This window comes from Oreochromis aureus, linkage group 7 (genome assembly GCF_013358895.1).
Source record: "Oreochromis aureus strain Israel breed Guangdong linkage group 7, ZZ_aureus, whole genome shotgun sequence".
NCBI lineage: Eukaryota > Metazoa > Chordata > Actinopteri > Cichliformes > Cichlidae > Oreochromis > Oreochromis aureus.
The window spans coordinates 17,534,186-17,546,972 of NC_052948.1; the positions used below are offsets into that span (position 1 = coordinate 17,534,186).

Below are 12,787 nucleotides of genomic sequence, written 5' to 3' on the forward strand. Positions count from 1 at the left end.
TTTTACAGTTTTGATGTGATATGATGTGATATCTTCCCATTGTTACCCCCTTGTGAACACTACGAAGAACTTCTATCCTCTCTGTGTGTTTAATGATAGTCCTATTTCTAGTGCTGTTTTTTGTTTATTTCCCATTTTTCTTTAAAGCTTTCTTTGCATTCTTGTCTTGTTTTACTTCCTGTTTTGTGATTATCTCACCTTTGTGTCACTTTTACCTTCATCTCATTCCCCTCCTGTTTGTCAGTCCCCAGGCAGTCGTCAGTTTAAATATAGTCCTGTCTCCTCTCTGGCAGAAGATCTGTGTTGTTCCTGGATGTGTCCCCTTCCTTGTAAGATTTACTCAGCATGCACTCCTGGTGTCTTTGGCCGCCTGTGTTTTCAGACTTCTCTTTTTGTTACCTTTGAACTTTTCATCAGCAGCTAAAGCTTGCTTTCACTTAGTTTGCCTCTGTATTTGGGTTGCCATACCCTGATATGTCTGTGAAGATTCTCAGTCATCCAGGTCATCGTAGTCAAAGGAGTTTGCAAAGAAAAGCGTCTGGACTTCTTTAAGTTGCTTTTCAAGCAACTTAAAGAAGTCCAGACGCTTTTCTTTGCAAACTCCTTTGACATACCCTGATAGGTGGCTGCACCCAGGTCACATGAGCGTTCGTTGTCCTGGGAGTTTTTTTGTTTGCATGTTTTGTTAGTGTGGTGTTTTACTTTGTATTAGCAGTGTAGTTTGCTTACTGACAGAATAAGTGCCCCAGTAGTGTGTAGTCAGTGTTGGGAAGGTTACTTTTAAAATGTATTCCATTACAGAATACTGAATACATGCCCCAAAATGTATTCTGTAACGTATTCCGTTACGTTACTCAATGAGAGTAACGTATTCTGAATACTTTGGATTACTTAATATATTATCGTGCTGTTTACAACTATGTGAATGTACTATTGCTGTGATTTATTACTGTTACTGAAGGTCCGCGGCTCCGAACCGTAGTAAAGGGACCTCTGGCTAATATGGTGGGTTCCGTGTCGGGCTGGTAGCCGAAAAATAGCTTTACTTTGTTGTCTGGGTCAACTTTGCTTGCGGGAGACAGAGAGGCGTTGAAAGGCTGCTCCAACGGAACTTATTTTTTTCCGGAGGAAAACACGAACACAGTGTACAGTTGCGTCTTAATAGCTTACTTACAGCTGGGCTCGTCAGGCACTCTTCTTGGCTGCAGTGGTTATTATTATATTTACATGCTTCCAGCTCCCGTTTTTGCTCCGTGACAGCTCGGACTTTTCCTTTCTCTCCCTCCCTCGCTCACAGACACATAACGTGTATGGCAGTCCATTCTCGCTGCATGCTACATTCTTTAGGGCTATGCCTGTAGCATTCTGCCTTTTAGCTTAGCACAACAACAACAAAGAAGCGCTCTCTCACCCAGGAAACACGCAGAGAGCGCGTCACCCTGTAACCATGGCAACCGTAACGCTGCCGCCTGGAACAACATTACGTAGCTGTCAAACAAACCCAAACAGTCCTGACCCGCGACAATATGAAACAGGGAAGTACCGCCGTGTAATCCATTTATTTCAACAAAGTAACTGTATTCTGAATACCACCTTTTTAAACGGTAACTGTAACGGAATACAGTTACTCATATTTTGTATTCTAAATACGTAACGGCGGTACATGTATTCCGTTACTCCCCAACACTGTGTGTAGTTGGCTTCCAGCAAGTGTTTTATGACTTTCCTTCTCATCGTTCTTTCATCCTTCATAATGCAGTTTTACTCATGCTGAGTTCTGGCCTCAGATGAAGCTCACACGTTGCATCTTATATATACTTATATATATTAACTTATATATATACTTACTTATAATATGTATACTGTGAGGGACTGAGGTGGTTAGACACGAGGACATGGTGGGTATTTTGAAAAAGTGGATTTTATTTACCCCCAAAATGCAAAAATATACAAAATGAACTAACATTGAGCAGTTAAAACAGGGCAAATGAACTGAACTCAAGTCAAAATAGCAGCTTTATTAACTGCTGACGCTTAAGGGGAACAAATGGCAACAAATCATCTAACAGCAAAGAAACAAAACCAACAGTTAGTTTAACGCTTACCTCAAATTAATACTCAACTTAATGTTGAATAAATGGAAAGCAAAATGCATAACCAGAGTTGCGTGTCATATGTTTTGCACAGTGTGCTTGAAACTAAAATTATTCCTATTGGTGCACTGGGTTACCAGCTCTTGTGTTTTGTGCTGCATCATACCTACATTAGATCTGGTGACCTATAACACCTGTGGTCGATGAAGGAATCAACAGCAATGTTGAACATGATGTTAAAATAAGTACTAATAATGCACTAAAATAAGTCTTAAATCCAACACAAATGGCCTCATTCAGAATGGTTAAAGAGTGTTTACCCATTACAGCTGACATGAAAGGTCCATGTTGTTTTCATGCACATGAGAAAGTTGGATAGAAGGCAGGGACTGGAGCTGGAGCTATTGTTCTACAGGCACCTAAAGGTGACCACTGTCTCAGTCATGGTGATGGCAAGGTGTTCAGAGGATAGAGCAGGCAGCTTAGCTGGTCCATCCTTTTTCTTGATCCATGTAAGACTTTCCTTAAGACACGAGAAAAATGTCAAAAGATCCTTTGCCTCAGTGTAGAGGTTATAAGATTAGTATTAAGAACATATCATAGCAAAGTCTTTACAAGACAGCGCAAAAATCAAAGGGATTAAATGCATCCGTTTTCTCTGTTGCTGCCATCAATGCAGATTTCATGGCAGTTTTTAACGATCAAAAGAACAATTCATACAGTTATACTGACCAATCTTAATAAGTCCTTTTACAAACATTTCTTGTAACAAATTATCCTATTGATACAATATCATGTTATACATCAATATTAATAAGTTAATATTCGGCCAACACACACAACAAGACAGCTAGATTTTATGAATTGCTCAGAGACCCCATTCTTGACGCAATCCACGAGTTAAGCAATGCAAATAGCTGACAGAAAATAGTTGTGGCCACACACTGTAAGATCAGAGGGCTCCTGCCATGAGCTAATCATTCCATATGCCACATAGGCAAGTGTTGAAGGAGAGTTGCCGGTTTATTTATAGGAGTCTCTAAGGTTCACTGCGGAGGGTTGCTCTGTGAGCGGGATTCAATTACAGCACTGCTGAAAGATGAAAATACAGCATCTATACAGACACAAACACGAGTGTAAATTCTTAATATGACAGGGTTTACAGAGGTTATTGTGTTGTGTTTACAATAGCCGAACTATGCAGTGGTGGCTCTTCAAAAGAGAGGCTGTTAAATATACCATGCTGAGCGTTTATTTTCTTAGCATGCTGACTGATACTTTGTTGGAATACAAAGTGCAACAAACTGCAAAGCACCCCAGGTCACCTCAGTATGTGATGTCATCACAAAACCAGTTATCTATCGGTTATATGAGTAACCCAAAGATCCACTGGGCTCAGAAGCTGCTTTGCAGAAATACAGTAGGACCATCAAGTACCCTGCATCATCTTAAAACAAATAACAAAAAGCTAAGTAAAAGCAAAGAGGGAGATCAGCCCCTCTGCTTTAAGGTGACCCTGTTTATGAACACATTGAGGTAATGCTGCATTTATTTTAGAGCCAACACAACTTAGAAGATTTCCATGGTGTGGGCTGGCGGAGACTATCTGCCACATGGCAACAACTTGTATCTGGATGATTCCAGGCTGACCTAATATCAGAGTCCAGCAGCCCTTTGACAGTGCAGCACACACTGCAGCACACACTGTGACACGGCAGGTAATGTGAAGAAAGTGAAAATTTGGGGTTTAACCCTCGGCAAAACTCTGAACATGGTCTTGCTTTGGTCTTGATAGGACACCAAAGCCACCTTATGACCATAGCAGCATGAGATAATGGGGATTAAAAGCTAATGATGCTTATTTGCTTGATTCAGTTACACTAACCACCCAAAACAGTTAAACCACTGACAAGTGATGCAAATAATATTGATCTTTTCATAGCAAGGTGATGATCTTTTAGGAGACCTTGGCATGCATATTTCCATTTGACAGATACCATATATCCAAGCATCTCTGCAAATCAAGCCCTTCTCCTGATGGCTGCGGTGCTCCCTGATAACAAGAACCCAGCAGAACAGCCACATCGAGGAGACAGCTCAAGAATAGCTAAAGTTCACATCCTAATCTGATTGAACTTCTGCAGGATTCAGAGGCCTCGTGCCCTCAGCCCACAAGATCCAAAGGATCTACTTCCAAATGCCAGACACCAAAGTACACATCAAAAGGTCCCGTATCCATGCCCTGATGAGTCCGAGCTGTTTTCTAAGCATGAAGGTGACTTAGGCAAAAGCAGGCAGTAGTAGTAAAAGCTGGCTGTATATTGTTCTATTAGTTAGCTCACTAAATTATAGTAATTTTTAAACAGTCTCATGAGAGAGTTCAGTCTCACCTTGTGAAGCACATGCAGAATGTGGGTGTCTGTATGACTTTAGCTTCCTCTGTATGAGGTCTTCTGTTTGTCATTAACCATTTGCCTGATGAGGGTTTAGAAGTTAAATGTTACTATATATGCACATATACAATCTGGGGGAGTCTGTTTGCATTGCTGGCACTCTGTCCATCTTAAGCACATTTGAAGTATTTTTTATGTATTTTGAGTCTAGTGTAGTATAAAATGAAAGCTGTTGCCCAGCCCAGCCCACAAACTGATTTTAAAGCAGAGAAAACAGCAGATCTTTACAAATGTGAAGGTGAAGCCAAAAGGACATTTGTCATATTACCTAAAAAAAGGCCTTGACACTTTTATAGATTAGGATGCAACACACTTAATCAGTATATAATCAGTTTGTTTCAGATACTGCAGATAAATCAGATCCTGCGTGATGTGTGAAAACACTCTGGCTGTGCTCAACACGATGAGAACGTGCACACAAACATATACAAACGGCAGCTAACAGGAGCTCCCAGTGCCAAGAAAGAGGAGTCTGAGTGATATAAGATAGAATGATATAAACATAAAGTTACCAATAAAAAAAATTGTACTTTGAGACCTTTGAAGTCACCTTTGATTAATACCCCACGTGTGGTTCTCCTGTGAACTGATCCCCCTGGAGTTGTCCCCCCATCTCAGCCTGGATTTTGGACGACACTGTCTGCTAAAAAAGGGAAAGGCTTGATCAAGAAGTGAAATGATAATCCGAGGTAGGCGTGGGATGGGACATGCAGAGGTAATTCCAAAGAACCCTGCCCTCCGGATTTGAGGCATCCAGTTTCAAGTCTTGCTGCATGCTTCATTACCTATCAGCAAAAACAGGAACATCAACTTCAGATGACAGCAGGCTAAAAGTGGTGGCTATCAAAACGCAGGAACTGGCAAACAGCTTGAGTGGGGTATCCTCTTTCTAAAGTGGAAGCCCTGGGTACAGACACCTCAGAGTGAGGGGACTACGCACTCTCCTTGCTTGCAGAGCGGGTAATGGGAATGGTGTAAACACAGCTTAGGTGCTATTAGGCAAAAACTTTCACACTATTAATTAGATGCAGCTGCGCATGCTCCTCACATCTTTGCCATATACACTGGCTGATGACTGAAGACCAAAATGTATGTTGTAAGCTGCACGTAGTTTACCCTGCTGTTCAGTTTTTGACTAAGAATAGCCATTATCACTTGATCAGAATTCCAGTAGGTGGTCTTTGGCAAAATTCAAGATGACTTTGCCTTGTAGGCGCCTTGTTTAACTCTGTCAGATATCTTCGTATAAGGCAAAGAAGTGCAATTTCAATGATACATCTCTGCCATTGCAAATGAAAGAAATCGGTCAGCATGACTCTTTAGACTTAAATTGTAAGAAATAAATGTCTAAAATAAGAGAGGAAGTTCTGGTAGCGCATTGGCAAGACTGTCGTGTATAAAACACAAACTTTAACTGTTTATCTCTTAGTTAATTACTTTGGTGTAGTATGAAAGACCACGGTGGGAGGTTTGTATCGTTCAGAAAAGCCATACAACTTGTTATAAAATGTGAATATATAGTTCACATTTTATTAAGCGATTCAGTGGGCCAGATTGGTGCCTTTGCCGGGCTGATTCTGAGCCCCATGCCTTATGTTTGACCCCCCTGCTATAAGTTAAAACTGCAATATAGGAGGATGTGTAAGACTTTTTAAAATTTTGAATGATTTAAAACGTTTAGGTGAACTAAACTTAGTTGATTTGCAACATTTTGATCAACAGTCATAAACCTTTTTGTATTTTGTACCCATTGTTTATTTACAAGAAATAACTGTAACTCTCAATGAACCAGAGCCTTACTATCTATTTAATAAACATCACTGACCTGCTGTTGTAGCAGCTGTTATACAGTGCATTTATATTACTTTTGTAACTTTTGTAATCTTAAAATTGCACCTACTCCTCCCTCCCCGCTGAATATGAATATGTCCCCATATATCCACATCACGCCTGTGCCAATCACCCACTGTCACTGGTACATGTGATGTCATAAATCCAGCTCTCACTGACGTGCCTTAAAGTCGTATATCTCACGGAAACTTTCCACTTTACATGCAGGAAAAAGAAAGCCACCTTCTACTGTCACACTCATAACTCACGCATTTCTGTGTGGTGAAGGTGAAACACCTAGGACGGACGACTAAAGAAGTTTTAGTAAAGATGGATTATGCTGTCAAAAATCCATCTGATGTTCATCAGACCTGTAAAAATGATGGACTTTAGGTAAATTTGGCTCAAATTGAACCTAAATGGGCTCTCTTGACGGCCCCCTCATTCTCTGTCTGTACTTGGGATTGTTGTATAAGTTTTCAGAGTTACCATAAAGCTTCCCAGATATAGCTCCACCGCTATAGACTCATTCCAGCCTGAGAAGCTGTCATCACCAGCGTTAAAGGGTGTACGTCAGACTGTCTCAAATGCCACCTATTTCATTTTGAGCAGAGTCACTGGCACCGGAACGATCCGATCCGAAGGACCTGCTGACTCGCATTGCTGACCTTAGAAAAACTCCTCTTTCAACTTATTTATTAACACGCCCTCGCACACGCAAACATGATACACTCATGCATTCATTCACCAGCCGCACCAGCGCCAGATACACGCTTACAGAAATACACACGTACACTTGGCAAATTCTTGGCCTGGGCTTGGGGAGGAGCTGAAAGCCAAGGGGGGTCACTCACACAAGTTGCTACTGTGATTACCTCACGTCTGTAATGGGTTAGCCGGGAAACTCAACCTGTGTATATTTAGACAAAGGCAAGCTTCAGAGGGTCAGGTGCAATTAATCACGAGGCTAATATATATATCGACGCCTTTTCAAGAAATATAGTTAGTACTCCTCTTAATATGTGAGCAGTGCTGAAATGTTATAGTAATATATGATTATTAGAAGAATGGTGTTCATTTTAAGACATGGCTATCTATTATTCGCTCAGCTCCTACATGATTTGCATTGTGCTACTTTGAAAATCAATATAGTTCATATTTGCTCTCAGTGTTATTAAAATATGATGATAAAAAATCCTCTCAACAAAACCAAAAAGAAGGTTTTTAATGTATGAGGTGCTCGGTGAACTCACAGGGTCTTGTTGCCAAGGGGTTCTCTGACATTCATAGGTCAGGCCATTAATAATGATGGGAGGTTCCTTACTGTCAGCGTTCATGCACCCTGCCGACTGAATGGCATGTGTCTCATTGCATGCACATGCATATCCATCCACAGGTTTAAATGGATACTTTGTGTGTGTGTGTGTGCGTACTTTACACATGCACAGTACAATTTCATACTCTTAGCAACTAATCAAATGGGATCAGATGAATACCCCGACGGACGCCGCTGCCCATCCTCGCTGAACAGTCAAATGCAGATTCTTTGAGCCTTTTCTTTTTGCTCTGACGGATATGCGAGCGCCATGTGTCACTTTCTTAGCTTGTTTGTTATTGTTTGTTTCCCTGGATACAGCCAAGGCCTGACACCTTGGCCTGACCCAGACAGTCATTTGGAGAATGCTATATGCTAACACATTAGTAGCAGGTGGAACAATGTCCTAAAACTGACATGCGACTCTGAGATCCAACCTTTTGTTCAGCAGGTGAACAATTGTGCTCTATTGTCAACTTTGGTTTGTTAACGTCGCAGTAAAAAAAAAAAGAAGCAAGGCCTTTGGTGTGAAAAATACTTATAATGGAATATATTTATCAGTAAAATACTGTCTGCGTATGCATAATAAGGCAAAGCATCCCGTTTGAATTTAGTAACCCTGATTAGCACCCCGGTGCTATTGTTGTGCTTGTGTGTCTGCAGTATATGACATAACTGACACAGCTTTATGAAAGTGGAAAAATCGAGCTATAATTAGATCACTCTGCTACTGCAGTGCACATATAAGTTCACCGTGTAGGCAACACATTGTATGTTTTATTATTATCTAATCTTCACTAGTTGTAGCAGCAGAGTCAAACTGTTAGAGAGAGAAAAATAATAACTTTTATCCTGTTTGCATGGATTTGCAGTCTGACAAGTGGCTAACGAGGTCTGAAGAATTGCAACTGAGTTGCTAGACACCTCTGAATATCAGTAACCATGAGGCTATAGGTCAGTTGTCTTCTGGGGCTCCCCTTGCTCCAACTTGTATAATTGAGCCCTTTAAATACAAGAAGCCATGAATGTTATTTTGGCTGCAGCTTCCTGAAGGCTCCATCTTTTCTGGCTGCTCAAGTATCAGTCAAGCCAGCAGTTTCCACTGGCTAGGTCCGGGAGGGCCCCTGGTTAAACGAGGCTCAGAACTTCAAAGCATTCAGGTTATTTCATCTAATTCATTTCAAGACACTTCTAATGAGTAGCTGCAGAAGAAAACCCCTCTCCGTGCTCAACTAAGCTATATCTGTTTGTTACATTCATCTGTACATCTGGTATCTAAAATAACGGGCTGTGGCCCAAAGTAGAAACAGCCTGGGTTGTGGAGGTTCCCTTTGGAACAAGAATAACCCAATGATTTCATGAATGAAGGACCTGCAGAGTGAGAGACTGCTTTTCTGGATAGACTCTGAATCTGAAAACAAAAAGAAAAGGTATTAGCCTTCACTCTGAACAAAATGAGACAGGGCACTATATAGTGTGGAATATCATGCAAAACATAAAAATTAAAATTGAAAGTACGTGTCCTAAGGCTACATGTTTACTTGGAAAATCACTGCACTGTGGCAGTGCAGTGACTGGTATGAGAGGGACAGCAGCAGCAAGTGTCATCTGGTGTTCCAACTTGGGGAGGGCTTTGGAGATTTAAATGGTGTGAATATGATAGCCTTCTCTTGGTATAGCTTATGCAAGTGGAGATCTGTGTGCACCACTGGAAGTTGACAGTTCAGAGGCACTAGCCTGACAAAAGGGCGGCGTAAATCAACAACAGCCAAATCATTTTGCATATCACCAAGTAAAATAGTTTTAGAATAAAAAAAAAAGAAAGAAAGAAAAGGAGGGACTTGGCCTGAATCTCGGGCGGCTGCATGAGAAAGAGAGACAGGAGGGAGTGCAAGCAAAAGGGCAAGAGGAAGCCTCCAAGGAGGTGAGTGACGGGTTTACCCTCGGCGGGGTAAAAAAGATGACTGTGGTGGAGAACCACGAAGAGACTGTGGCCGTTACTCCTTTGTTACAAGATGCTGCAGACTTGGAATCAGCAGACCAGGAGTGCAGCGAGAGGGTGGTCATAAACATCTCAGGTCTGCGTTTTGAGACCCAATTAAAAACACTCTCTCGCTTTCCGACCACGGTTTTGGGAGATCCGCGTAAAAGGATGCGCTTTTTTGATCCGCTGAGAAATGAATACTTCTTTGACAGGAACAGACCGAGCTTCGATGCTATCCTCTATTATTACCAGTCCGGAGGAAGGCTTCGGAGGCCCGTCAGTGTACCTGTGGATATTTTCCTGGAAGAAATAAAGTTTTATGAACTCGAGGAAGAGACCATAGAGCTTTTCAAAGAGGACGAGGGCTTGGCTCGGGAGGAGGACCGACCGATGCCTTCCAACGAGTTTCAGCGCCAGTTGTGGCTTCTGTTTGAGTATCCAGAGAGTTCCGGACCCGCACGGATGATTGCCATCGTGTCTGTTATGGTTATTTTGATATCCATTGTTATATTCTGCTTAGAGACTTTGCCTGAGTTCAGAGAGGTCCCCGCAGTGCATGACAACCAGGTCAATGCAAGTGCGCAAGGCAAAGCGCCTAGTCCGTTCACAGACCCATTTTTCATGGTGGAGACACTTTGCATTGTGTGGTTCTCTTTTGAATTCACCATGAGGTTTCTGTCGTGTCCCAGTAAAGCGGCTTTCTTCAAAAACATGATGAACCTGATCGACGTTATAGCCATAGCTCCGTATTTCATCACCCTGGGCCTTGATCTCGCAGAGCATCAGGGCAGCAGTCAGCAGGCGGCCTCGCTGGCCATACTGAGGGTCATCCGTCTGGTCCGTGTTTTCAGGATTTTTAAACTCTCCAGACACTCAAAGGGCCTGCAGATTCTCGGGCAAACGCTTCACGCGAGCCTCAGGGAGCTGGGCCTGCTTATATTTTTCCTGCTAATTGGAGTTATTTTATTCTCAAGTTCGGTTTATTTTGCTGAAGTAGATGACTCCGAGTCTGGATTTACAAGTATACCTGATGCGTTTTGGTGGGCCGTGGTGACAATGACCACAGTCGGTTATGGAGATATGTATCCCTCCACTATCGGAGGTAAATTCGTCGGATCCTTGTGCGCCATCGCCGGAGTGCTGACTATAGCGCTACCTGTTCCTGTGATCGTGTCCAATTTCAATTATTTTTACCACAGAGAGAACGAACAGGAAGAAAACGTCCAATACGTGCACGTGACCTGTGGACATCAGCCGCAGCCCTCATTCGGTGAAAGTGATTCGATCAAAAGTAACCAGTCGTTCTCCAAAACCGAGTCCTACCAAGAAAGCGACGACTTAGAAGCTCTGACACATCTACACGTGACTCCAGTGGAGACATACACAGGGAAACTGACAGACGTATAAAGAAGACCTTAAAAAATCTGGTGAGTTTTGTTTCAGTGGACACCCTGTTCAGGTTTCTGTGGGCGTTTTGAGCCTTTTGTCTGTAACCCACCTCAGAATGAAGCTTGATTTGATTTCACTGAAATTAATGAAGAAGACAGTAATTCTTCCCGCTTATGAAACACACAAGTTATTGGTATTTAAAGAAACAAAAACAAAAACATTAAGCTCATTGCTGTGGCTTTCACACAATCAGTGAATAGTTATGATAACAGACTCTTTTTCTCTTGAAGAGGAAATTCCAATAAACAAGCAAAAATAAAACTGGGGAGACTTTCCTGACTGCGGTTTGACTGCAGAATTTTTTTAAACCCTCTGTAGGTGACAATAGTGAGGTGGCCTTACTTTGTTTACGCACAAAGGCATTGGAACAACAAAACGCACATTATCCTTTTTGTTAATGAAAACTTTTTTTTTTTAATAACCAGAGAAAAGAATTCGGCACCAGTAATAAACAGAACCACTAAAAAACAATCGTCGTGTAAACCAGAGCTGGGGTTTATGCTGGCCACGTGCGTGTCTGTATTTGGCTGCTCTGTGGAGAGATGGCTGCAGTCACGAGAGCACTTGGCGCTCAGATGTTGATCTGTGGTGAACAGTTTTTCGTGCCCGATCTTAATCACTTCTATCCTGCTTTTTGTAAACCTTACTGCTTCACCTTAGCGCCCATGTCAAGATCTAATGAGCTCTTGGATGGTACATTTGTTTGTTAACAGGGGCTACAACCCTCTGTGTGTCACGTTTTAACGTGATGAGATTTTCTTCTTGCAGTATAAAATCTCAAAAAATGTGAAATTCTAAGTTATCATTATGACAGACGAGAGAAATGTCATTGTCTTTATTTTTCTTTGGGACATGTGCCTCTGTGGAACTCTGATCTGTAAGAACAAGTGAGCTCTGTGCGCCGCTGTGTGGATGATAAACATTCCTGCAGTCAGCACTCCTGCTCAGGCTCCTCAGTGCGCAAAATTAACGCTTTAGCTTGAGTGTCTTTGCACTGTTGCAGTTGGCCTTTACTGATTTAGCCATAAGCCCCCGAGATCCTGCTCTTTGACTGTGTATGTATCTGGATACTTGTGGCGGTTAAGTAAGGCCAGCACATGCTTGACTGCTTTCCCTCACCTCCTAAATGTTAACGCGGTGGGTTTTGTTTTGTGCTTACTTGCAGGAGGCAGAAGATTAAGTGGAGCTTGTTGTTCCCACAGAGTCACAACAAGACACACGCGTGGCGCTCTCTTCTCCTCCAAAACACTGGATCGGTTTCTCCCGGACTATTCTTGCACAGCCAGTATTGTAACCTACAGAGACATTACAGTGGAAACGCATGGAAAAGGTTCAGTCTTGCGTAATGGACATACGTTTTTGTGTTAAAGAAAACATTCTTTTGTGTACGCTTTAAAAATGACCATGCATTCTTTGTATAGAAGAACTGTGTATATATTGCTCTCTTGCCGCTTATAATGCAACGTTGTAAAAAAAAAAAAAAAAAGTACCTTTATTTTATCTTAGACCAGAGCATTACAATGCAACGTCTGCATGACCTGAATTCATTGTGGATTAAAAATGTAATAAAATATTTATTTTTCTAATGTAAACACGAACGTGAACTTAACTTAATCCTTTTGATAAATGATTCATGAAGAAGAAAATATACCACTTGTCATTT

At 41.8% G+C, this 12,787-nt stretch overlaps 1 protein-coding gene across 1 annotated transcript; it reads left to right on the plus strand.

The window, feature by feature from the left end:
• Window positions 1–9,438: 9,438 nt before the first annotated feature.
• LOC116332702 (shaker-related potassium channel tsha2-like) lies at window positions 9,439–12,667 on the plus strand. The gene is made up of 2 exons (XM_031755746.2): window positions 9,439–11,102; window positions 12,290–12,667. The coding sequence occupies exon 1, from the start codon at window positions 9,652–9,654 to the stop codon at window positions 11,080–11,082; it is 1,431 nt and encodes a 476-aa protein (XP_031611606.1). The 5' UTR covers window positions 9,439–9,651; the 3' UTR covers window positions 11,083–11,102; window positions 12,290–12,667.
• Window positions 12,668–12,787: the final 120 nt, after the last annotated feature.